This window comes from Convolutriloba macropyga, chromosome 5 (genome assembly GCF_964194025.1).
Source record: "Convolutriloba macropyga chromosome 5, txConMacr16.3, whole genome shotgun sequence".
Taxonomy (NCBI): Eukaryota; Metazoa; Xenacoelomorpha; order Acoela; family Convolutidae; genus Convolutriloba; species Convolutriloba macropyga.
Genome location: NC_134472.1, coordinates 2648475 through 2674986, shown reverse-complemented (window position 1 = coordinate 2674986; position 26512 = coordinate 2648475). Strand labels below are relative to the sequence as shown.

The 26512-nt window shown below is 34.0% G+C and overlaps 1 protein-coding gene across 3 annotated transcripts in view; it reads right to left on the bottom strand.

Moving 5' to 3' along the window:
- Positions 1-26512, bottom strand: part of LOC142339040 (prominin-1-like) — a 187192-nt gene that overhangs the window by 145808 nt on the left and 14872 nt on the right. For all 3 annotated transcript variants that reach the window (XM_075388692.1, XM_075388693.1, XM_075388694.1), the window contains exons 4-6: positions 21435-21544; positions 14931-15035; positions 14389-14512 (exon numbers count right to left, since the gene is read on the bottom strand). In XM_075388692.1, the coding sequence (XP_075244807.1) occupies positions 14389-14512; positions 14931-15035; positions 21435-21544 (339 nt within the window). The remainder of the gene's footprint in view (positions 1-14388; positions 14513-14930; positions 15036-21434; positions 21545-26512) is intronic.

The window sequence follows — 26512 nt, the reverse complement described above, 5'->3', positions numbered from 1 at the left end:
TTTGATCACATGCGAATCTAAATCCAAATTCTTTTTTATTGCAAGCTGTAATTGACGCGTAGAACGTGATGCATCATAGGTTGAGAAATAACTTTGGCCGCACAATTTATGCTTCATTTTCAATTTAAAAAACTATGATCACTGTGTTTAACAAAATAATCCATGCAAATCTTGCCAATAATGGCACGATTATGCAAGGAACTTTCTTTATGGCATGTATGGAACCATATCGGGTTCTTGGATATGATTCCCAAGAAAGTTCAACCCGGGCCAGTCTCTTCGAAACATCGTCAATCTTCTGGCGCAGTTTCAAACATGGTTTTTATAGGTTGCCTCACAGTTCTTGAGTCGGTAAATAGTAAACAAATTACCGACTCATAAACTGTGAGACAACTTATAGAAACCATGTTTGAAACTGCGCCAGAAGATTGACCAAGCTTCGAAGAGACTGGCCCCGGTTGACATTTCTTGGGAATCATACCCAAGAACCATATATTGTTCCACACAGGCTATACAGAATTCTCTAGTTTTCTCAGTTATTCTCTATTGAATATTGGAACAGCCGTAATTTGCCCAGTGATTGTAGGGTGGTGGGTTCGAACCCCTCCCCTACAAGAAATTTTACCTCTGAAAAAGTGATTTTCTCTAAGTCAAATCAAGTTTTTTGGCTAACTTTCGCCAGCCTGGGCGAATTCTCACCCAAGCTGGCGAAAGTTAGCCAAAAAATTTGATTTGACTTGATTTGAGAAAATCAATTTTTCAGAGGTAAAATTTCTTGTAGGGGAGGGGTTCGAACCCACCACCCTACAATCACTGGGCAAATTACGGCTGTTCCAATATTCACTAGAGAATAACTGGATAGATCCTAAACTCATAGAATATCATAATATGATTTTTTAAAAACCTCGAAAAATCCTATATGAGACACCTGATGCCTACAACTTAGAAAAAAATTTAAGATTTTTTGTAATTTTTCAAAATTTTTTGAAGTCCTAAAATGGTACGGAATGGATTTTGCGCTATAGAAGAGCACTCAAAAATGATTTTTTGTTGACTTCACTTTTTTCTCCCATGCAGTATAGGGGTCGAAACATACAGAAATTTTGAATTTTTGAGAAAAAAATTCCAAAATTTTTTAAAGTCCTAAGATGGTTGGAAATGGTTTTTGCGCTATGAAAGTGCACTCGAAAGTGATTTTTGTGGACTTCATTTTGTTCAACCAAGTAGGACCCAATAACTCAGGTTCTTAAATGGTCTGCAATAACTCAAAGAGCAGTCAGAAGCAGTTTTTGTTGACAATACTTTTGCAAATGTACAGTTTGATGTGGAAAGCTTGTCTCCATTTTTTTTATATACATGTATTTGTGTTTCTAACAAAACAAGTCCGTATATTTGCTTGCATGTGTTCAAAAATGTAATTTTTATCTCTGAATGAACTATTGAAAGAAAGGAAAGAATAAAAATTTTATGTATAAAATCATGCGTATTCATGTTTATAATAATGAAAGTATATATGAAAGTGTATATTTCTTTATAAGTAAATATAACTGTGCTTAAGTTTAGTAATATGTTTGTATGAGTATAAGCAGAAATCTATGTTTGTGTGTAAAAATTGTAAATGTGTGAATATGTCAAGACATTCTTGATTTTATGTGTGTATGTTTTTCTATATGTGTACAGTGGAATGTATGTAAATATGTCTGAATGTGTTTATGTATTTATGTATTTATATGCTTGCAAGTCAGACGAGAGAGAGAGAGAGAGAGAGAGAGAGAGAGAGAGGGAGATAAGTCCCCGGAGGGCAATTTAATTGCTTTGAAGAATGTTGTTACTTGTCTCCACGATCCAATATTATTATATCTTGCAAACAGATTTTGACCTTCAGCGTTGATAAACTCTGTCCTTTAAACATTGGCAAGCAAAATGTCACAACCGAAGACGACAACAATTTTTTAACGTTCTGAGCATGCTTTTTTGAAAATTGAATATTCGACACCTATCTAGCTACAATATTAAAAACTATCAAGATTTTTTACCGAAAAAAATTAAATTCATGCTCTTTGTCTTTTAATCCTTGGCAAGAAATTGATTTAGTGTTGCAATACAGAAGACAAAAACAACTTTTTGATGTTCTGAGCAAGCTTTTCTGAAAACAGATTTCTCTAGACTAATTCAGCTACCCGTCTAGGAATGAGCAAGAATATTTACAGGAAAAATATATATGATATGAACTGTTGAGAGATAAATAATAAAATGAGCTAAGTAAAAAGAATAAACTCTGTAAAAAACCGAAAATAATGACGGGAAAACTATGATATGCAGGAGCAGCGGATCTTTTTAGTTCAAGTAATAAAGTAGAATGATAGAAATTCATCAGGTGCTTGAATCAGACAAAAAGTGTAATGATGTACAAGAAGAGTAGTTTGCACTGGAACTGTAAAAAGCGCTCAAATTTTCAAAAGTTAATTAGTCACTTTATCAATTAAGCAAGAATAAACAAAATCTATGGATCCGTGGGTGTTGCTAGAAACAGCTTCAGAAATGTATGGGTTGTGTTTTTGTATTGGTAATAGCAATAATGGATACTGCGTGCTGGGACTGAAATATTAAACAATAGCGAAACGCATCTTCAGTAAATGCTTCCGATAAATTCAACTACTGAACACTGCAAGTAAGGTAATAGAGCAACTCAAGCAACCAGAAATCAAAAACGTTCAGAATAGTGTCTTCTTGGATCAAATTTACTCCGTTCAGTACCCTGTGTTAAAACTTTGGATTACTTATTGTTCTGTCAACGATTTAAAATGAGATTACCGTAACGATATTTCATAGAGCATCGGAAAGAGGTAAACCCAAAGGAATCTAAAATTAAAAGGAGCAGAGTCTTTATAACATATAATTGGGCTAAGCAGTCTGGCGAACATATTGGAATTTAACACAACACTACTGCTACCTACTACTGCTACAGTTTACTACTACTACCTACAACTACTATCTACAATTAGTACCTACTACTATTGCTAAATACTAGTACTACCTACAACTTCTACTATATACTATTACCAACTACTACAACTACTTATTCGTTATAAGTTACACTAGTACCTACTACTACTTCCTTTTAATACCTTCAATTATTACCTATTGTTTACTAACTATATACAAGAAAGTGTTTCGGTTTTTCTAAAAAATGAAAACAATTCCTATCTCTAGAGACTCGTTGAGCATAAACAACAGAAGCTTTTATCAATCTCAAAGTAATATGCCCTGACTGACACAGAGCGATAGAATTTACCCGCCAGTATTTGCAACAAATCATTAAGTGTTTGAAGTTTTTTCAAAGATATAAAAAACGCTGAAGCTTTGTCGTATACATTAACCCAGTAATTTTCAACTCAATTTTAATTTGTTAATTAGCAATTAAAAAAATCCATGGTGTGATATATCAGGTTGATATTTAACTAATTAAATCAATGTAGGGTTTTACTGCTTAGCGGACCAGTCTAATTTTTAGAACTTCGAATAAGTTTTATTGCTATGTTCTTTTTTTGAAAAGCATATTTTCTACAATTTTTTTCACTTATGAGGGATCAGTTATAAGCTTAAATCTTTTGTTCAAGTGCTGTTTTTTTGTTAATTCAATGTTTGACGTCTGATTCCATCTGCAATTAATTGATAGATATGAAACGCAAACTTTTTAAAATTTCTAATATGAAGGATTGTATAGCGTAAATATTGACTGGTTCACAATTGCCTTGCACTATGTCTATTTATAATATCAATTTTATAGAAGCATGCTGGCTTCAAAAACTCCATAGTGTGTACCTTAATGGAAACAAATAATTTACAGGGTACCTACATAATCCAAAAAACTGAGGTTTTTACGCTATATAGTTGTTTTCGTACGTTTATTCAGAGTCACCTGTTGTTTCAGTTGTCAGGTAATACACAACTTTTTCTGAATCTTTACGTTTCAAAATTTGTATAGACTGCTGGGATAGCTTGTCAGATGGACATGTGTTAGTTGAGTTTCATATTAACCTTAGCTTCGGCTCAGGATGTGTTCACAGCTAAGACTGTAATTGTGAACTTTTTATTCATTAAAAGTTTAGCGCTACATGATTTTGCAATTTTTGTTATATTAACGTCTTCCCAATTTTATTGAATTTCATTTGGTCATTGTTTATCTGATGAAAATTAAAATAAAATCAACCTCATGAAACGTTTCTCAACAAAATTAAGTTTAAATTTTGTTTGTTTTCAACGTCTGCTTACACTCAAGGGGCACCAAATGGTTCCAGATAAGTACTTTTTGTGGAATATGAAACAAAATTCTTCTTTATTAGTGTTCAAAACTCAACAACCGGAGACGGTATGGCTTTGGATAAGCATGTATAATAAAATTGTGAAGCCTGGCCAATTACTTTACCTAACTAAAAGTTGAAACATTGAGTTCGTATTCGAGTTTGTGATCTAAATACAGTATTCAACGATAATTGACTTTTTAAAATAAAAAATACCTCTTTTTTAGTATTCAAAACTCAACAAACGGAGGTGGTATGGATTTCGATAAGCAAGTATAATAAAATGGTGACGCTTGGTCAATCGCTCTACAAAAAAGTGGAAGTTTTGAGTTTCTGTCTCAATTTGTGATCTCAAAACACTATTCAAGGATAACTGACTTTGAAAAAAGACTACTTTTAGTACTAAAAACACAATAATCGGGGGACCGTGTAACTTTGAACTACCAAATATAATGAAATGTGAAAACTTGGCCTATCGCTCTAATTAAAAGTCAAAGTTTGAGTTTGAGTTTGAGTTTGTGATCTAAAAACAGTATTCAAGGGATAATTACGTCATAATAGTTGAATTGTGTTATAAACTTGCGTACGCAAAACAATTGAAACACGTTCTCACAATCTATTTAAACTACAGCTGTATATGTGTCAGAAAAAAGCGAAGGAGACCTTCTGGTTTTACTAAGCTTTTTGATATAGTTTACTATATTATATATACTACATTCACATGGTATATTATGTAATCGTTACTGCACGAGTTCTACAAGCATTCCTGAAGACTATAATTTTGCATTTTTCTGTATAAAAGAACAGAAAAAAAGGCATGATTTTCCAAAATAAGCAGCGTTGACATATTTTTCCAGTAAGTTTTGAAAAAAGCGGTCAGTGTAACTTCTTAAATGATTAGTTCTCTTTGAACAATGTTCGGCTAATGAACTTTAAATATAGCAAATTAACTAATATTGAGATACTTTTAAGTCATGACCACATTAGGTAACAGTTAACACAACTAACTGTGATTTTTTCCTACCATAAAAACCGTCAACACAGACAGTAGCAACCAGCTTAGGCTCTTTGATGCCTTCGTCTAACCGACAAGTGCATTTCTACATTCTTTTGGTCAATTTGGAAAAGGTTCCAGTGTTAAAACCCTGCTATCCATAGTACATTAAGTTCAAAGTTTAAAGTATTCAAAATTTTCGGAAATTAGTGTTTTACTTTTCTATGTGTTAATAAGTATTCTTGGCTTTGTGTACCTCGTTTTGATGGTATCTTACCGAAAGGGTTTCTATGTTTTCAAACGTTTGTTTGTTATGGATGCTATGAAGAGTCGATTTGAGTTCTTTCAACTGAGTCAAAGACAAAAAAACAGCAAAAAACAAATCCTGATTATAGAGGCAATTAGGCTTATCTGATTTCCAGGTTTTTCAATGCAGTATTTTAACTTTCTCTGAGCTTAAATAATGTGAGAAATATGTAAAAATGTCTCTTGGAAAAAAGTTCCAGGTAGAATTTTACTACTATGTGTTTTGCTAAATGCCACTATTGTCAATAAAAACCATTGTAATTTAACATGATTTCTATCTTCATGAAAGTTTGCATCCTCTATAACGATAAATGGTAGAATCATTATAGACAGGAAAAAGCTTTTCTCACGAGTAATCTTATAGCAAAACCTTAATCTTAAATAAAGCTTTATTGATCTGCAATTTACGCTATGAATCAGCGGTCTCACAGGTAGTATGAAAAATATTTTTTACGGCGCTCAAAAAATGAAAAACTAGTGGAACTGCAAAATTAAAAAAGGTAAGAAAAGAAACGTTTTCCACGTTAACTTTGTTTTTTATTTGAAAGACTTGAAATAAAACAATGCCTAAATTACATGAAAAAACTTTAGATTATGCAAGACAAAGACTTCCCTGTCAAACAAATGTTTATGAACAAGCTGATTTTTCGTTACTACTTTAACAAATTTGTACTTTTAGAACCTCAATGGTTTGCCAGGAGAAAACTCATAAGAGTACGGACAAGTATTCACTTCTTGCATTTATTGGAAATTTCGTTCTGATACGTTAAATGCTTAATATTCTTGATACCATAGCTTTATGGATTAACCAAGTTTTGCGTCCGCGTTAATGAATACTTAGGTTTTAAAATTTTTTGAATTACTTAAATAACACAATGAAAAACTTCATATTGACACATAGCTTCAAAAGCTACTGAGTGAATTCTGTGAAAACCAAATGTTCCATGAAAAACACAAGTTGTTGCACATGTATACAGAAAACACTAGTGCATACTTACGTCTATGGTTCAGATTGAGCCTTTGAGCAAAACATGTTTGTTATCTACTAACAGAAAACGTGAGTAGGGGGTTTTTTATCGTTCCTCAAAATAAACCACGTCATAACTAAGCAAAACCAATACTATTGTACAAATAACTTGATATTAAACGTACGACTTAGAACCAGTTACTATATAACCTAGAAGCAATTGTAACCATGAAAGTCAAACAATAAGGCCAATAGGTGAATTTAAATGAATTTGATTTGTCCTCTTTATTCAATTGCTTTATATAAGTTAACGCTATACTGGAGCACACTGTGGGTCGAAATGTATTCCGTAATAAACAATTTTAAGCCTATGTACTCACTCTTTCTTTTTTTATCTCAGCGTTTGCTGCAACACAGTAGAGTACATTCATATACGCCTTCTTGATCACAGACAAGAGAATACTTAAGCAAACAAATAACAGTTCCTTTAGCCGAAAATATTATGCAAGAGTTTTGCAGAGCAGACTGAACTTCTCACAATATAGTTTTTTTATTCATAAAAAATCAAGTGGTCAAGTTGAATTTTTGTTTCAACCGTTGACTTGTAAGAGAGCCGAAGTGAAAAGAGCCGATTCAAAAGAGATCCAAAAATTAATTAAAATATTAGTTGATAATTTAAAATTAATTTTGTGGCCAATTAAATTGGCTTCTCAAATGAGACTAATAAATTTTTCACCAATCATAAATGAGTATTTGAGAAAAGAAAATTCAGTATCTCCTAGTATAGACACTGAAAGCGAATTAAAAAAATAATTATCTTGAAACCATCGCGGACCATGGCCATACCTCAGCGACTCTTGGGACTTGATATGAAGCTATCATAACCGAACATGAGACCAATTAACCCACTCATGTACTTTTCTCAGTAATCGACTAACAATTTAGGGTAATTAACAGCAACTTTTTGATTTCGTCTCCACTTAAATCAAAACAAGTTGCGGCGTTTTCTAACGTTAGCTCTCTATAACGTCGATTCTCTTGCGCGTATCCGTTTCAACATTTTCAGAACAATAATCTACGGTTTGGGGGTCCTACTCTACAACAAATTTCTGACTTTCTACTCCTTTGAACAGGCCGATTACTGTTTCCTGTTTCTCTGACGTGGATAATGTTGAATCAACAAACAGTAGTCTAAAGTAGTGTTTTTGCAACTACTAAATTTTGGATAATAAGCATACACAATGAAGTTTAATAATGCACAGCATTTCAAAATAACAGGTTATAAATGGAAACAATTCAAAACTGAAAACCAACGTCTGTTTCATAAGCTTTAATCAACAAGAATTTTTCAGTTCTAGTTGTTATTGTCACATGAACACGTCACAATTTCATCGAATCTCATTCTTTTTGGAAAATTTCCACTGTGAAGTACACATCCTCGAACTACACGAAAATGGCCCCTCTTTCTTAGAGCATTGTTAGACGATGGCTCAGTGTTAAGTTTCTGGAAGTTTTCTTCAAATTTTGAGTTTTCTTCAAGAAGACTAGGGAATCGTTCTAAGATGGAAGATATCACAGTCTTTCTGTTATCATCGGATGTGGATGATGTAGTGTGATCAATTTTTTCGTGAATAGTGATAGTTTGGTTTCATTTCTGCATGATTCCAGCTTTTTCCACAGATTTCCCAAATCTTCTGAAGCAGCGAAGTATTCTTCATGGCTCCTGAAGAGGGGCATACTTTCGAAATCGTAACTGCGTAAAATCCTCGTGATGTCCATGGGAAGTGATCCTATGTCAGAAGTCAAAGGATTAAGTGTATGCTGAGAAGTTATTGCAGTTTCCGAGGGGGTTGAGTTGTTGATAAAGTCTTCTTCTTCGGTTATATTAGGTGATGTAGTAACAAAGTTAATAAAATTTTTGGGTATGAGGCAATGATCGAAGGTAGTCCAGCTTGAGATTGAACTGTCCTTGCTTTGTTATATAAAGCCAATATTGTTTTCATATCGAGTTTGATAGACAATAGTGCGCTGAAATGAGCCTTTAAATTGCGTTAGGATATGATACATTATAAGTTATAAACCGGCAGTTGAGTTTGGGTTTTGGCATACACTAACTGAATGGAATACAAGTCAAGAATGAAAACGCTAAAATGTTATTTTAAGAAGCAAGTCATTCAGTTAAAAGTAAATTCAAACTGTTGGCTGGCTGGGATGTTAGCATGTTACCATCAAAACGAGGTACACGAAGCCAAGAATACTTATTAACACATAGAAAAGTAAAACACTAATTTCCGAAAATTTTGAATACTTTAAACTTTGAACTTAATGTACTATGGATAGCAGGGTTTTAACACTGGAACCTTTTCCAAATTGACCAAAAGAATGTAGAAATGCAGTTGTCAGTTTGACGATGGCATCAACGCTCCTAAGCTGGTTTCTACTGTCTGTGTTGACGGTTTTTATGGTAGGACAAAATCACAGCTAGTTGTGTTAACTGTTACCTAATGTGGTCATGACTTAAAAGTATCTCCATATTAGTTATTTTGCTATATTTAAAGTTCATTAGCCGAACATTCTTCAAAGAAAATTAATCATTTAAGAAGTTACACTGACCGCTTTTTTAAAAAAATTACTGGTAAAATATGTCAACGCTGCTTATTGTGGAAAATCATGCCTTTTTTTCTGTTCTTTTCTACAGAAAAATGCAAATTTATAGTCTGCAGGAAAGCTTGTAGAACTCGTGCAGTGAAGATTACATAATATACCATGTGAATATAGTCTATATAATATAGTAAACTATATCAAAAAGCTTAGTAAAACCAGAAGGTCTCCTTCGCTTTTTTCTGACACATATATAGCTGTAGTTTAAATAGATTGTGAGAACGTGTTTCAATTGTTTTGCGTACGCAAGTTTATAACACAACTCAGTTATTATGACGTAATTATCCCTTGAATACTATTTTTAGATCACAAACTCAAATTCAAACTTTGACTTTTAATTAGAGCGATAGGCCAAGTTTTCACATTTCATTATATTTGTTAATTCAAAGTTACACGGTCCCCCGATTATTGTGTTTTTAGTACTAAAAGTAGTCTTTTTTCAAAGTCAGTTATCCTTGAATAGTGTTTTGAGATCACAAATTGAGACAGAAACTCAAAACTTCCACTTTTTTGTAGAGCGATTGACCAAGCGTCACCATTTTATTATACTTGCTTATCGAAATCCATACCACCTCCGTTTGTTGAGTTTTGAATACTAAAAAAGAGGTATTTTTTATTTTAAAAAGTCAATTATCGTTGAATACTGTATTTAGATCACAAACTCGAATACGAACTCAATGCTTCAACTTTTAGTTAGGTAAAGTAATTGGCCAGGTTTCACAATTTTATTATACATGCTTATCCAAAGTCATACCGTCTCCGGTTGTTGAGTTTTGAACACTAATAAAGAAGAATTTTGTTTCGTATTCCACAAAAAGTACTTATCTGGAACCATTTGGTGCCCCTTGAGTGTAAGCAGACGTTGAAAACAAACAAAATTTGTTCACTTAAACACCTAAATATAAGATTTTTGTTTCAGCTCTCAAATCCAACAAGACTGTTTCACTTAATTTTGTTGAGAAACGTTTCATGAGGTTGACTTTATTTTAATTTTCATCAGATAAACAATGACCAAATGAAATTCAAAAAAATTAGGAAGAAGTTAATATAACAAAAATTGCAAAATCATGTTGCGCTAAACTTTTAATGTATAAAAAGTTCACAATTACAGTCTTAGCTGGGAACACATCCTGAGCCGAAGCTAAGGTTAATATGAAACTCAACTAACACATGTCCTTCTGACAAGCTATCCCAGCAGTCTATACAAATTTTGAAACGTAAAAATTCAGAAAAAGTTGTGTATTACCTGATTAAACATACGAACACCTGTATGACTCTGAATAAACATACGAAAACAACTATATAGCGTTAAACCTCAGTTTTTTGGATTATGTAGGTACCCTGTAAATTATTTGTTTCCATTAAGGTACACACTATGGAGTTTTTGAAGCAAGCATGCTTCTATAAATTTGATATTATAAATAGACATAGTGCAACGCAATTGTGAACCAGTCAATATTTACGCTATACAATCCTTCATATTAGAAATTTTAAAAATTTGCGTTTCATATCTATCAATTAATTGCAGATGGAATCAGACGTCAAACATTGAATTAACAAAAAAACAGCATTTGAACAAAAGATTTAAGCTTATAACTGATCCCTCATAAGTGAAAAAAAAAATGTAGAAAATTTGCTTTTCAAAAAAAGAACATAGCAATAAAACTTATTTGAAGTTCTAAAAATTAGACTGGTCCGCTAAGCAGTAAAACCCTACATTGATTTAATTAGTTAAATATCAACCTGATATATCACACCATGGATTTTTTAATTGTTAATTAACAAATTAAAATTGAGTTGAAAATTACTGGGTTAATGTATACGACAAAGCTTCAGCGTTTTTTATATCTTTGAAAAAACTTCAAACACTTAATGATTTGTTGCAAATATTGGCGGGTAAATTCTATCAGTCTGTGTCAGTCAGGGCATATTACATTGAGATAGATAAAAGCTTCTGTTGTTTATGCTCAACGAGTCTCTAGAGATAGGAATTGTTTTCATTTTTTAGAAAAACAGAAACACTTTGTTGTATATAGTTAGTAAACAATAGGTAATATTTGAAGGTATTAAAAGAAAGTAGTAGTAGGTACTAGTGTAACTTATAACGAATAAGTAGTTGTAGTAGTTGGTAATAGTATCTAGTAGAATTTGTAGGTAGTACTAGTATGTAGTAGTAGTAGTAGGTACTAATTGTAGATAGTAGTTGTAGGTAGTAGTAGTAAACTGTAGCAGCAGTAGGTAGCAGTAGTGTTGTGTTAAATTCCAATATGTTCGCCAGACTGCGTAGCCCAATTATATGTTATAAAGACTCTGCTCCTTTTAATTTTAGATTCCTTTGGATTTACCTCTTTCCGATGCTCTATGAAATATCGTTACGGTAATCTCATTTTAAAACGTGGACAGAACAATAAATAATCCGAAGTTTTAACACAGGGTACTGAACGCAGTAAATTTGATCCAAGAAGACACTATTTTGAACGTTTTTGATTTCTGGTTGCTTGAGTTGCTCTATTACCTTGCTTGCAGTGTTCAATAGTTGAATTTATCGGAAGCATTTACTGAAGATGCGTTTCGCTATTGTTTAATATTTCAGTCCCAGCACGCAGTATCCATCATTGCTATTACCAATGCAAAAACAAGACCCATACATTTCTGAAGCTGTTTCTAGCAACCACCCAGGGATCCATAGTTTGTGTTTGTTCTTGCTTAATTGATAAAATGACTAATTAACTTTTGAAAATTGTAGCGCTTTTTACAGCTCCAGTGCAAACTACTCTTCTTGTACATCATTACACTTTTTGTCTGTTTCACTTTCTTGTTTGTCTCCTGATGAATTCCTATCATTGTACTTTATTACTTGAACTAAAAAGTTCAGCTGCTCCTGCATATCATAGTTTTCCCACCATTATTTTCGGTTTTTTACAGAGTTTATTCATTTTTCTTAGCTCATTTTATTGTTTATCTTTCAACAGTTCATATCATATATATTTTTCCTGTAAATATTCTTGATCTTTCCTAGACGGGTAGCTGAATAAGTGTAAAGAAATCTGTTTTCAGAAAAGCATGCTCAGAACATCAAAAAGTTGTTTTTGTCTTCTGTATTGCAACACTTTATCATTTTCTTGCCAAGGATTAAAAGACAAAGAGCATGAATTTAATTTTTTTCTGTAAAAAATCTTGATAGTTTTTAATGTGGTAGCTAGATAGGTGTCGAATATTCAATTTTCAAAAAAGCATGCTCAGAACGTCAAAAAATTGTTGTCGTCTTTGGTTGTGACATTTTGCTTGCCAATGTTTAAAGGACAGAGTTTAACAACGCTGAAGGTCATAATCTGTTTGCAAGATATAATAATATTGGATCGTGGAGACAAGTAACAACATTCTTCATAGAAATTAAATTGCCCTCCGGGGACTTATCTCCCTCTCTCTCTCGTCTGACTTGCAAGCATATTAATACATAAATACATAAACACATTCAGACATATATACATACATTCCACTGTTTACATATAGAAAAACATACACACATAAAATCAAGAATGTCTTGACATATACACACATTTACAATTTTTACACACAAACATACATTTCAGCTTATACTCATACAAACATATTACTAAACTTAAGCACAGTTATATTTACTTATAAACAAATATACACTTTCATGTATATTTCATTATTATATACATGAATACGCATGATTTTATACATAAAATTTTCATTCTTTCCTTTCTTTCAATAGTTCATGCAGAGATAAAAATTACGTTTTTGAACACATGCAAGCAAATGTACGGACTTGTTTTGATAAAAACATACATACATGTATATAAAAAAATAAAGACAAGCTTTCCACATCATACTGTACATTTGCAAAAGTATTGTCAACAAAAACTGCTTCTGACTGCTCTTTGAGTTATTGCACACCATTTAAGAACCTGAGTTATTGGGTCCTACTTGGTTGAACAAAATGAAGTCCACAAAAAATCACCTTTGAGTGCACTTTCATAGCGCAAAATCCATATCAAACCATTTTAGGACTTTAAAAAATTTTGGAATTTTTTCTCAAAAATTTAAAATTTTTGTATGTTTCGACCCCTATACTGCATGGGACAAAAAAGTGAAGTACACAAAAAATCACTTTTGAGTGCACTTTCATAGCGCAAAATCCATTTCAAACCATTTTAGGACTTTAAAAAATTTTGGAATTTTTTTTTCAAAAATTCAATTTTTGTATGTTTCAACCCCTATACTGCTTAGGTGAAAAAAAACAAAGTCAACAAAAAATCACTTTTGAGTGCTCTTCCATAGTGCAAAATCCATTTCAGACCGTTTTAGGACTTTGAAAATTTTTGAAAAATTTTTGAAAAAATTTGAAATTTTTTATATGTTTCAACCCCTATACTGCTTAGGTGAAAAAATTGAAGTCAACAAAAAATCATTTTTGAGTGCTCTTCTATAGCGCAAAATCCATTTCGTACCATTTTAGGAGTTCAAAAAATTTTGAAAAATTTTTACAAAAAATTTTAAATTTTTTTCTAAGTTGTAGGCATCAGGTGTCTCATATAGGATTTTCCGAGTTTTTTAAAAAATCAGATGATATTCTATCCAGTTATTCTTTAGTGAATTTTGGAACAGCCGTAATTTGCCCAGTGATTGTAGGGTGGTGGGTTCGAACCCCTCCCCTACAAGAAATTTTACCTCTGAAAAAGTGATTTTCTCTAAGTCAAATCAAATTTTTTGGCTAACTTTCGCCAGCCTGGGTGAGAATGCGCCCAGGCTGGCGAAAGTTAGCCAAAAAACTTGATTTGACTTAGAGAAAATCACTTTTTCAGAGGTAAAATTTCTTGTAGGGGGGGGGGGGGTTCGAACCAAGTTTTCCATGCCGAACTCTTAGATCCATCCGCTGGTAGTGTTTTTCAGGACACGGTTTATTCAGTTTCAAACATGGCTTCTAAAATTTTTTAATTGAACAAAAAAACTTGGACTTCTTGACGAACTCCTACGGTTATCTGGTAAAATTTTGTAGCATTCTTGTTAATAACGCTTGTAATGCCAGAGTCTTGCAAGATCTTGCAAAATAATCGACCGAATATAAATTGAATATAACAATATAAGCTTTAAAGAAAGAATAGAGAGATATATAAAGTGTAGCTCACATCAATGACGTTGTTGATCCAAGAAGTGAGAGTGGAAATGGAGGCCTTGGAGAACTCGAATGCCTTCGAAGGGACATCTTCTGCAACCTCTGAATTCGTGGCAGCCAACAGTGACCCACCAACACTAAAACACACATCTTATCAGATTCATATTTATTTCTGATCTCTAATACTTACAGCACACAAAAAATATGGTTTTGAGAAGGAGAGAGGGAACTTGATCTAAATATAATAAAGATAAAGATACGCCAAAATTTCAAGTGTGTTTTCTTCACGTCTTTGTCTTAAGTTGCGTTTTTTTTAGTTTGCTTGCCGAAACAAACAAAAAGGTTTGAGTTAACTATTTTAAGAAAATCACTGTTTCAAGCTTTTCCTTAATTTAGTTCTGGTCAAAAATCATGCTAGGCCGCCAAATAACACTGCCGTTACTTGATGCAAAAGATGCCGAGGGTGACAATGTTCAAATTCATTATTGACTCGGCAGGAATGATGGCGTCCTTTTTGGAATACAGAAGTAGTTTTTATAGAATGGATATACCTACACAGACAATATGACTCCGAGGGAAGTGCCCACTAATAGAATGACAAAGCAGGTGGTGGTTGGTTTTGGCTGCTTCTTCTGGGCACCACATTTGTTACAGCAACACCTGCAACAATAAAAAAATTTACGATCATTCATAAAACAATTCCACTGTCGTCGACTGCATCTTTAACTGATGACATCAATTTGTCAATCTTGAATTGAATTTTTATACTATTTTCTTGTTATTTTTTCTGTCTCCTTTCTGGTGTTCTCTACAGGCATCATCTCTTATCTGCATCTTCTCTTATATACTTCTCTATGTCGTATCTTTGGGTTTTGAGATGAGTTTTGAATATCTACCTGTATTCCACATAACTATGTGACTGATAAATAGAGCTTTGATTTTTTTCCGGGACTTCACGAGAAAGTTGCATAACGAGCATGCAGTATTTTTGTATTCTTAAGGTATTTCTATTTTTTCAGCAAAAATATCTGTTCTTAAAAAACATAAATTTCATGTTCAATTTAGAGCTTGCCCTTTCGAAGCCTTTTTCTTAAATTTGTAAGTCTAATTTTATGAGCAAAAGGCGTTTATTTCAATAATTTTGAGCAGCATTAGTATGTTTGGAAACATTTCTAACCATATGTGCCAAATATTAGAACTTTAGATTAATTTTGAGCAATTTATGCCTGTTGAACGCTTTTTTAGCACTTTTTGTAATCTTTTTCAACACTTTTTGATAGGAAATGTAGTCTTTATCTGATTGAGACTTATTTGTTTTGGTGTATCTGGTGGTCTACCGTTTTGACTCATAATTATTTTGAGTTGTGTTTGTTAAAATGAATCGAGCAATTGTGATCAAATTTTGTTTCATTTTGATGTTTTTTTCCAAAAATTTGTGCATATTTTTCCTGAGCTTTATTTGATAGTTGTTGATTAGTAAGTTTCTGATTGGTCACTGATCAAGGTGAAAAAATTTAAAGATTGTCTAAGAAAAAGTTGTTGGCTTTTCTGTTTGTTTTTTGTTTTTCTTCGTGTCTACCGTTTTGTAGTTCTTTCAATTGGTAATCGATTACTGAATGGGAATTAAATTGTTTCGGGGTCGCAAAATGTGACGATATTTTGTAAAACTTTATTATCTTGTTTTAAAATATTTGGTTTTTGTGATATATTGAGAAGTGGCGAACTTATCAACTTAAGTTAAAACTTTGATATATAAAAAAACTTTCTTACCTGATGTTTGGTGAAATGAATTTGAATAACGGCTTCTAAATTGAACCCAATCGTCTTCAAATTTGTTCACACCACAAGTTTATCAGTGTACATAAACCATAAATTTCTGTGATAGATTCGACCTTGCCACCACCAGATATGATCAGAAACCAACTCTCCGACCCTCCCAGTAGATAGAAATGACCTGTTCTCAGGTAAGGAGAACAATGTGTTAAGTGCAAAAAACTGCAATAGTACTTGCCATATACGGAAAGGGGAAAACTTGTTCACAACTAAAGTGTAAATTAACCCATATCAGTTTATCCATATCTAGACGGATTTGTAATTTTTCATACTGATACGGACTATAAATACCTGTGAAATTTTGTACATTAAGGCCATTTTGAATTCAGTTATTGAACTAATAAAATTCTTGTTACTCGTGCTCGAGACCACGACAATGGTGTTCAGACCACCAAACGACCGACAGACGTTTGGTCTGCAGAATGCTGAAACCTGTACTGCGTGGGTCATGTCTTTTGTGGCGAAATGTCGCGCAGAGAAGAAAGAACATAAAGTCAACACCAAAGTTAGGATGGTGGACCTACATTTAACAAATCTCTTTCTTAGTATATGCGGCCAGGACGCACTTCTTAAACCTAGGAGCCTTAAGAACCCTAAAAAATTGTGAGACTCTCCTTTTAAAGAGATCAGACAAGCTATTCAAAATTATATTTCCCCAAAAGAGTCGTAGAAACGGCAGAAACGGCAAAATTTCTGTCCGTTGTCCGAGGCGTTGGAGAATCTGACGACAATTTTCTAGCGCGCCTCAGAGAAGAAGCACGTTGTTGTGACTTCGAAAAACCTAAAACAGTAACGAAAAACCTGAGGAAGAGTTGGTAAAAATAAAATTTATCTCAGGTTTGAGAGACCCTGAGGCCAAATTAAGACTATTGGACGGCATTAAAACTAAACCAACGATATCTCTGTGTGAAATGACAAAACAACTTACAGTTCAGCAGACAGGCAATGGCTTTTGCGAGTTCCTCAACAGGTAATAAACCATTTGTAATAAAAGAAGAAGTGGGATACAACTTCAAAAAGACCTTCAAAAGACCTAGTGAAAAATTCACTGGTAAAAAACGCAATGTTAACTTGTGTAATAGATGTGGAGGTAAGCCAAACAGTAGCAAGCCGTGTCCGGCCTTGAACAAAAAATGTAACACCTGTGAAAATGTGGGGCACTTTTCAAAAAAGTGCAGAAGTAAAACCCAGTCTAAGTCAGGTAAGTCTGACCAGCACAATAAATTCTGCGAGGAAGAGGGTGAGTTGTTTGGTCAAACATCATCCGAAAAGGAGATGGGATTGTACTATACACAGGAAAATGTGTTTAACATGTCGGTGACATGGGAGTACATTACAGTAAAAGACCATAAAATAAAAATGCAAGTTGATACCGGTACTGATAGCACCGTGATATCATCATTAATCTGGACTGAGCTTTGGAAGCCTCAGTTAAATGGGAAAGTCAGACGTCTTGAGGCCTATGACGGTAACCAACTGACGCTTCTAGGGTCACCAGCATGTGATGTTGAGTGGACCGAAAGCAAGTATAGGCAACAACAACTAGCAGTTGTGCAATCCGACAAAAAATTTGAGCTAATTGAGAGAGACATACTAACCCAAGAAGGCATCAATGCAGTGACTGATGAAAGACTACCTGCAGTCAAAGGATACAAAGCGCATGTGAAAATTATACTGGGATCACAGCCAATGTTCTGCAAAGCCAGGAAGATACCTCTACCTCTCCAAGACACGGTCAAAGAGAAGCTTGAGACAATGGTTCAACAGGGCATCTTGGAGCCATTACAACCTAGTGGGGTCACAAATGCATCACCAGTAGTGTGACAGCGGGAAAAAAATTGAGCTCTAAGACTATGCGTGGACCTGAAAGTTCACATAAATGGCAAAGTTATGGACCAGGACTATCCAATCCGAGACATGGAGACCCTTTTCCATAATCTCCATTGGGCCTCTTACTTCCTCAGGCTTCCTCAGGGCCTAAAGAACTCTTCATCAATCTTCCAGAATTGCATTGAGTCAATTCTCAAAGGAATCAAGGGTGTTGTTATCTTCCAAGACGACGTCCTGGTATATGGAACAACAAAGGATCAGTACGAGAAACGAATGCTTGCAGTCCAGAGTAAGCTACGTGAAAAAAATTTTACCATCAATGAGAAGAAATCCAAACCAAAAACCAATTTCAAGCGTAAGTTTTCTTGGTTACTCTGTTTCCAAAGAAGGAATAGCACCCGGTCCTAAACATTTTGAGAAGATCAAAATTGCAAAACCGCCGTCAAATATGAAACAACTCGAGTCCTTTATCGGCTTAGCAATTTTTATGGTCGAATGATACCGGATTTTTGCAACAAAAATGCTATCCCTAAACGAAATTCAAAAAGAAGACTTCAGAAGGGAAAAGGAAGAGCGTTTTTTTTGAAAACATCAAAAACGAGATATGTGCTAACTCTGTTGTACAGCCTTAAAGCTTGACGAAGGAAGCAACCGTGACAACAGATGCCTCAGAGAAAGCTATAGGCAGGGTACTCTCACAAGAAGAACATCCTGTGATCTACGTCTCGAGGAAGTTGTTACAAGCCGAACAAAATTACTCCAATATTGAGCGAGAGGCACTTGCAATTGTCTTTTTGGTCACAAGATTGAAACAATTCCTACACGGAAGAAGGTTCACTCTACAGACTGACCACAAACCTCTCAAATAACTCTTCGCGCCAGACGAAAAAATTCCAAAAACAGCATCAGCAAGAATTATGAGATGGGCGATAGCGCTGATTGGATTTGACTTTGAATTGAAATATAGACACAGAGAACAAATCCCACACGCTGATGCTTTGAGCAGACCAGACTTTGACGACGAGGATGACAATGATCGAGTCTGCTTTGCTCTTGACAATATCTACTTCGTCCAATCCGACCTGGTGACCCAGTCAGACATCAAAACTGAGCTAGGATCGCATCAACTCTTTGAAGATGTCATCAAACGAATAAAAAGCGGCATCTGGAAACAGTGCTCAGAAGCAGAGAAAGGATTTGAAAAACAGAAAGACAACTTGACCATTCACAATGGAATCATCTTTCGAAGATTTGTGCCCTTCACTCCACCCAAACTTCACCCCACAAGACCCATGGTGATGGCCAAAGCTCATGAGACTCACACAGGCAAAAATAAAACTGAAACAGCAGTTCGAATGATGGCTTAGTGGCCCGGCGTTAGTCAAGATCTTCTTCGATATGTTAGTAAATGTAAGGAATGCCAAAAAAACAGGCCTGGCCTGGGGAAAGCAGTATCTACTTGGCCGGAAGATGAAGTTTGGGAAAGACTCCACATGGACTGGGGCTACGTTAAGGATCAAAGTAATATCTTAGTGATAGTAGACGCGGGATCAGGTTGGATAGAAGCCTTCCCTGCGGGAAATAGAACCTCACAAACAGTGAAGGTGCACTTGAGTCAAATCTTTGCAAGATTTGGGACACCAGGAATATTAGTATCAGACAATTGTCCTGAGTTTGTGAGCAGTGACCTAAAGCTACCAATGGCGTGAATCACTGGGGACTAAAAAGCTGGAATCTCCCATCTACCATCCAAGAGCAAATGGGATTGCTGAACGCGCGGTCCAAACAGTGAAACGGGTTATTCATGCCTGGAGTCCAAATCTGAATGTGTCATTTGGCGCTTTCCTACAGCGGGCTTTGATGACACATCGGAACATTTCCAAGACGCGGGGCAAAACTCCTGTAGAACTGCTTAAAAAAGGAGGGAGGATGCGATAAATCGAGAAGTGGCGAACTTAGCAACTTAAGTTAAAACTTCGATATATAAAGAAAACTTTCTTTCCTGATGTTTGGTGAAGTGAAATTGAATAACGGCTTCTAATTTGAACTGAACCGTCGATTCAAATTTGTTCATACCAGAAGTTTATCAGTGCACATAAACCATAAAATTGTGTGATAGATTCGACCTTTCCACCACCAGATATGATCAGAAACCAACTCTCCGACCCTCCCAGTAGATAGAAATGACATGTTCTCAAGTAGGGAGAACAATGTGTTAAGTGCAAAAAACTGCACTAGTACTTGCCATATACGGCAAGGGGAAAACTTGTTCACAACTAAGGTGTAAATTAACCCATAGTAGTTTATCTATTTCTAGACGGATTTGTAATTTTTCATACTGATACGGACTATAAATACCTGTGAAATTTTGTACATTAAGGCCATTTTGAATTCAATTATTAAAAAAATAATATTCTTGTTACTCGTGCTCAAGACCACGACAGTTTTTCTCTAACTTTATTATCCAATCTGTTAATTTTTTTGAAATAAAAAATCATAAACGAGAAAAGGCACATTTTTTATTTAGTATTTGGCTGGGCCTTAGTGAATATCTTCTTCTAGTCAGTTCCGGAATCTTCCGGCTATGTTTTTAAATCACATTCCGCTCGTTCATTTTGAGTCAATTCGAAACAGGAAATGACGCCCAACAATGCCTGCTCAACAAATTTGAAGAGCGGAACAAAAAAGGATTGTTTTCTGTTCATACCGCTGTGTTTGAGGAAGCGAGCAAATGAAAAAACGAAAAAAAATTCTTTGTTCACATGCGGTTTTTTTCAAGCGTCTTCTTTGGTTTTGAGTTTTTACAGTTAAGTGGTTTGAATAGGCTGTATAGGCAATTTAAAGTTTGCTTTGACAGTGTTTTCAAATTTTATGGTTATTAATGTTGGTTTTTTGGAGCTTTAGTGTCAATTCCTTGCAGTTTTTCGAAGTTTTCTCCAGAATTAGACATGTAGTGAAAAGAGGATGTAGGGCGAAAATCAAGTGGTTTTTTGGCGTGAAGTTTTTTACTCTAATTTTAAAGTAGAGGGAGAAAACGTTGTTGGAACAAAATTTTCCAATATTTCATAATTCATTCTATGATAAGGTTTTTGCCATTCTATGATAAGGTTTTTGCCAGGACCAGGAGTTTTAGGCAGGACCTGTCTTGCTATGTTGTTTTTTGAATTGTAAGATATCATATCAGATCGCAACGTATGTGCCAACCTTGCCCTGATGGAGTTGTTTTCTTGTATAAATCAGCACGTAAAACAAATCAGTCTATCAGGCTGCAACAAAAGGCGGAATTTCGTGAAAATACCGTGAACGGGCTTCTAAATTCTTACACGGTGAAAATGTTTATAATATATCTCATAGGATCCTACAGGATAAACGCTCTGGAATTATTGGGGTACTAACCTGCATATGCAGAATATACAGCTGACAAGTGGACAGCAGAGGACAAACAGGAGGCTGAAAATGACAATGAGGGAAAAGATGACGTAATTCCCGTAGTTGTCACTGAACAGCTAAAACAAACACAAATCTGCACAATTGCCCAAACAGAAACTTGGTTGAAAGATAGCTTGAAATTACTCTTCTAGAAAACAGCGGGTCTTTTTATTGACATATAGAATAAACCATTTACTTTATGTTAGCGTGATCTAAACATTTGCCGCATGATCACAAAAAAAACCTGTGACGTCAAACTGTTTTCAACTTAAATAACGGATAAATTTTCCAATCCTAAAGCATTCTACAACTTACTTTTACTGGCATTCATTCTGAAAAGACCATTCAATTTATTTCAGTTTTTGTTTTTGAATGTTTATCGAGCGAAATTCTATCATAAAGGTCTTGAAAGTTCTTTAAGATTAAGACTCACCCGAAAAAATTTAATAGACATGTGCCAGACGTTTAAGGCAAATAATTTCTATTAATATCGTAAACGATTAAAAAACTTCCTTGAAATACTGTTCCCTGTTTTCATTGCTTAAATTCTTGCAGCAAAATTGTGTTTGCATTAATCTAAGACTGATGAGACTGAACAAACTAAAAAATGGCTGGCGTTATACACCGAAGGTCATACTTGATGGTAAAAACAATATATCTTTTAAAACAGTTCGACACGTTTTTGATTGTCTGTTGACATCTATCCTGTACTTTAGATTACAACACAGAGTCAATTTTTTTGTTTGTGGTTTAACAAGACCAAGTAAAGTTTTACAAGAAAAAGAGAATTGTGAAGCAACAGTATGTCTCACAATTCTCACAACACCGCAGTATCAAACGCAATCTCACTAGAGAGTTCTGATACTCTTATAGACTTCATGCACAACCAGACAAAAAAAAAAGAAAAAATATGTTGTGGTTTAAAAAAAATGGGCGAAAAGGGGATTTTAACTTCCCAAAAATGTCTGTTCCGGCCCACTTTAGTGGGGGAGAGAGAAGCTACATGCTCAACTGGTTTTTCGTACAGTCAATTTTCGCCGATTGATGTGTGCATCGTACAGAGCTACAGAGCTGTGAATGGCATCATTAAAAAGATTGTCCAAAGCAGAATAACAAATATTTTTTTAAAATTTTTTACGAGGAGTTACGGAATTTAAATCTTTTCTGAACCTTATGAAACTTCCGTAGCTTTGCCCAATTTTTTTTGTAATTTTTGAGGAAGTTTTAATCAATTTTGCTAAATATGTGATAAGATTGCTAAAAAAGAGTCTAATTGGTTTTCCGCCGGAAGATAAAACACAGTTGCTGCATTATTTGAAGCAAATTTATGGCAAAAATTGAGGCTGGATTTTTTAAAACTTTTCAATTTTTTTCAGTTTTCATAAAAACTGGCACCGAAAAAAATTTTTAGGGCACTTTGCCCAAATCAACGGGTAGTGGAGACGAAAAAAATTGCTCACAAGGTCTTCCGTAACTCAAAGGACGGATACTTTTACCTCCGGTTCCTAGGAGTGTTTTTTGAAATTACAAACAGTTTGTGGCTTTTCGCTAATTTGAATCAATATTATCAAAGAGCACTTTCAATTTTGATATTTTGAAGTTTTCGTTTGCAAAAATTCTCTTCGGCGATTATTATTTCGAGCGAAAAATTTTTAAAGCCGTGAAGTGTTAGTAGGGCAAGTTTTGGTCTCATACTTGATTTTTGCATTGAAAAAGAATTCGGATTGTATTTTGGCTCTGTTTTTTTGGATATTTTTTCTTTCCGAAATACAGACAAGTTTCCTTTTCGAATTTCAATTAATCAGAGGTCTCATTTGTGTTCAATTGAGGCCCCATGAAAAAATATTGTATTTTCTGAGTAAATCTCGTGGTTCTTATGGCTTTGTGTTACATTTGCAACAATGTAATTTTGCAAGCATTTAATGATTTCTTTGTGTATTTTTAAGAATGGCTTTCATGAATGAAAACTCTTGATCCGCATAGTTTTTCGCTAATGGAATTCAAAAATGTCCAAAAATCATCTTTTACTTGATATATTGAATTTTTTGTCAATGAGGGATTTCAGTAATTTTTGGAAACAAATATTTGTTTTACTGAACCAGTTTACATTTGTTCAGGCTAACTACAGATAGGAATATGACTGCAAATTAAAGCTCAAAACTGACAAACCAAAAATTTTTTTGTTTTTCTTCGTGTCTACCGTTTTGTAGTTCTTTCAATTGTTAATCGATTACCGAATGGGAATTAAATTTATTGCGAATTTTTCTGCCAATAATTGTTTCGGGTTCGCAAATTGTGACGGTATTTTGTAAGAGCAAAACTACAAATTATACCGCAAAACTGACAAACCAAACTTACACGGAAAGGAAAGCCGCCAATGAAAATTTTAGTGATTACATTTTCAGCGAAACTTTCATGATCTTCTGGCTTGAGCACTGCGTTTGGATAAAAAAGAGTTTCGCATGCAATTGTGTTTGTTTTGCATTCGTTTGACTTAGTTTAATTAGAGACATGTCCAATTGATGCTTAGGCACTAACAAATTTTTCTCTTCAATTTTATTTGTAATAACTTAGGGTTGTTGTGACTCATAATCCTAAAAAATAGTTTCAAAAAATTAATGTTTTCCTAAGGTTTGTAAATTGTTAATTTTTTCTCAATTTGTAGCGTAGCTTCATCAATTCGAGAGATCGCATCGACGTTCAATTGAATTACAACTGAGTTTGAAAAATACCTTTTCATAATTTTTTTCTTTTTTTTGGACAATGAACAATTTTTGAGGCACTGTTTTTGCTATCTTGGCCGATCATAACAGTAATGACAAATCACTATTCACCTTCAATGCACTGAAATAAGGTGCAATTCAATATATTTAATGTTTTACAGGAAAAGATTGCAATTTTAAAGGCTTCGATGCCTTTCGCTCACAAAGTTTAACAGACTTTTCGACTTCTGCCTGTGTTTACTCCATTTCTGGTTGATTCACATTCTGCACTCTGACAGGTATCAAAAAAATTTGAATTTTTTTTCAAATTGAGCCATTTAAATACGTCAGTTGATGGCTAAATGGTTTCATGGCTTTGAGTTGAATTGTTTTCATAAATTATTAACGTATTTATTGAATTGGCCCCATTTTCTACACGTTGATTATGCTCGGTATAGACAGATGCCATATCTTATCTCAAAAAATACAGGTCAATTTAATTAGTTTGAGATCTCTGATGCTATTTCAATTACGTTATGCGTTATTATATATACGAACTTTGCGTTATTATTAAAAAAAGATTTTCTGTGGATCGAATGATATTTTGAATATATTCCATCTCTTCCTCTTTTGATAAGCAACCATCGTTTCATAAATAGAATGAAGCATTTACTTTATGATAATGTGATCTAAACATTTGCCGCATGATCACAAAAAATCTGTGACGTCAAACTTTTTCAACTTAAATAATGGATAAATATTCCAATATTCCTAAAACCTTCTACAACTTACTTTTAGTGGAATTCATTCTGAAAGTCAATTAGCTCTATTTCGGTTTTTGTTTTGAATTGTTTATTGAGCAAAATTCTATCATAAAGGTCTTAAATGTTCTTTAAGATTGAGATTCACCGAAAAAAATTTATTAGACATGTGCCAGACGTTTCAGGCAAATAATTTCTATTAATATCGTAAACGATTAAAAAAACTTCCTTGAAATAGTATTCCCTACTTTCATTGCTTAATTTCTTGCAGCAAAATTGTGTTTGCTTTAATCTGAGACTGATGAGGCTATACAAACGAAAAAAGCCAGGCGTTATACACCGAAGGTCATACTTGATGGTAAAAACAGTATATTTTCTGAAACAGTTCGGCCCGTTTTTTGGTTGTCTGTTGACATCCATCCTGTATTGTACACAATACAGGAGTTACAATAGGTGTTACAATACATAGGTGTAACAATACACAGTAAACTTTTTTGTTTGTGGTTTAACAAGACCAAGTAAAGTCTTATAAGAAAAAGAGAATTGTGAAGCAACAGTAATCGTGTCTCATAATTCTCACAAAACCGCCGTATCAAATTCAACATCACAACAGAGTTCTGATACTCTGAGAGAATTCATGCACAACCAGACAAGAAAAAAGTTTTGGATAAAAAAGATGGGTCACAATGGGATTTTAACTACCCGAAAAGTTTGTTCCGGCCCACTTTAGTGGAGGAGAAACTATATGCTTAACTGGTTTTTCGTTCAGTCAATTTTAACCCGATTGATGTGTGCATTGTCCAGAACCAGAGAGCTATGAATGACATCATTAAAAAGATTGTCCAAAGCAGAGTAACAAAAGAGTTTTTTGAAATTTGTTCAAGGATTTGCAGAATTTAAAAGTTTTCTCAACCTTATCAAAATTCCGTTACTTTGTCCACATATTTTGTAAATTTTACTGAAATTTTAATCAATTTTGCTAAATATAAGACAAGATCGCTCAAAAATAGTCTAATTGGTTTTTCGCCGGAAGATTAGAAACAGTTGCTTTCTTGTTCGGAGCAAATTAATGGCATTGTATAACATTGGCAACAAAGTAATTTCATGATTTCATTAAATGATTTCCTTGATGACTTATGATAATTTGTCCACTGTGTTTGGGTAAAAATTGAGTTTCGAATGTAATCGTGTTTGTTTGCCATGCGTTTGACTAAGTTTAATTAGATACATGTCCAATTGATGCTTAGGCACTAACAAATTATTCTCTTTAATATTTTTCGTAATAATTTAGGGTTGTTGTGACTTATAATCTCAAAAAAAAAGTTTTCAAAAAATTAAAATTTTCCTACGGTTTGCAAATTGTTTTTGTATCTCAACCTCTAGCGTAGTCTCATCAACTAGAGGTCTCATCGACTTTCAATTGAATTACAACTTAGTTTGAAAAACACGTTTGCATAATTTTTTTCTTTTGGATATTATCCAGTTTTTGAGTCTATGCTTTGCTATCTCGGCAGATTATCACAGTAATGACAAATCACTTACACTTAATGCACTGAAATAAGGTGCAATTCAATATATTTAA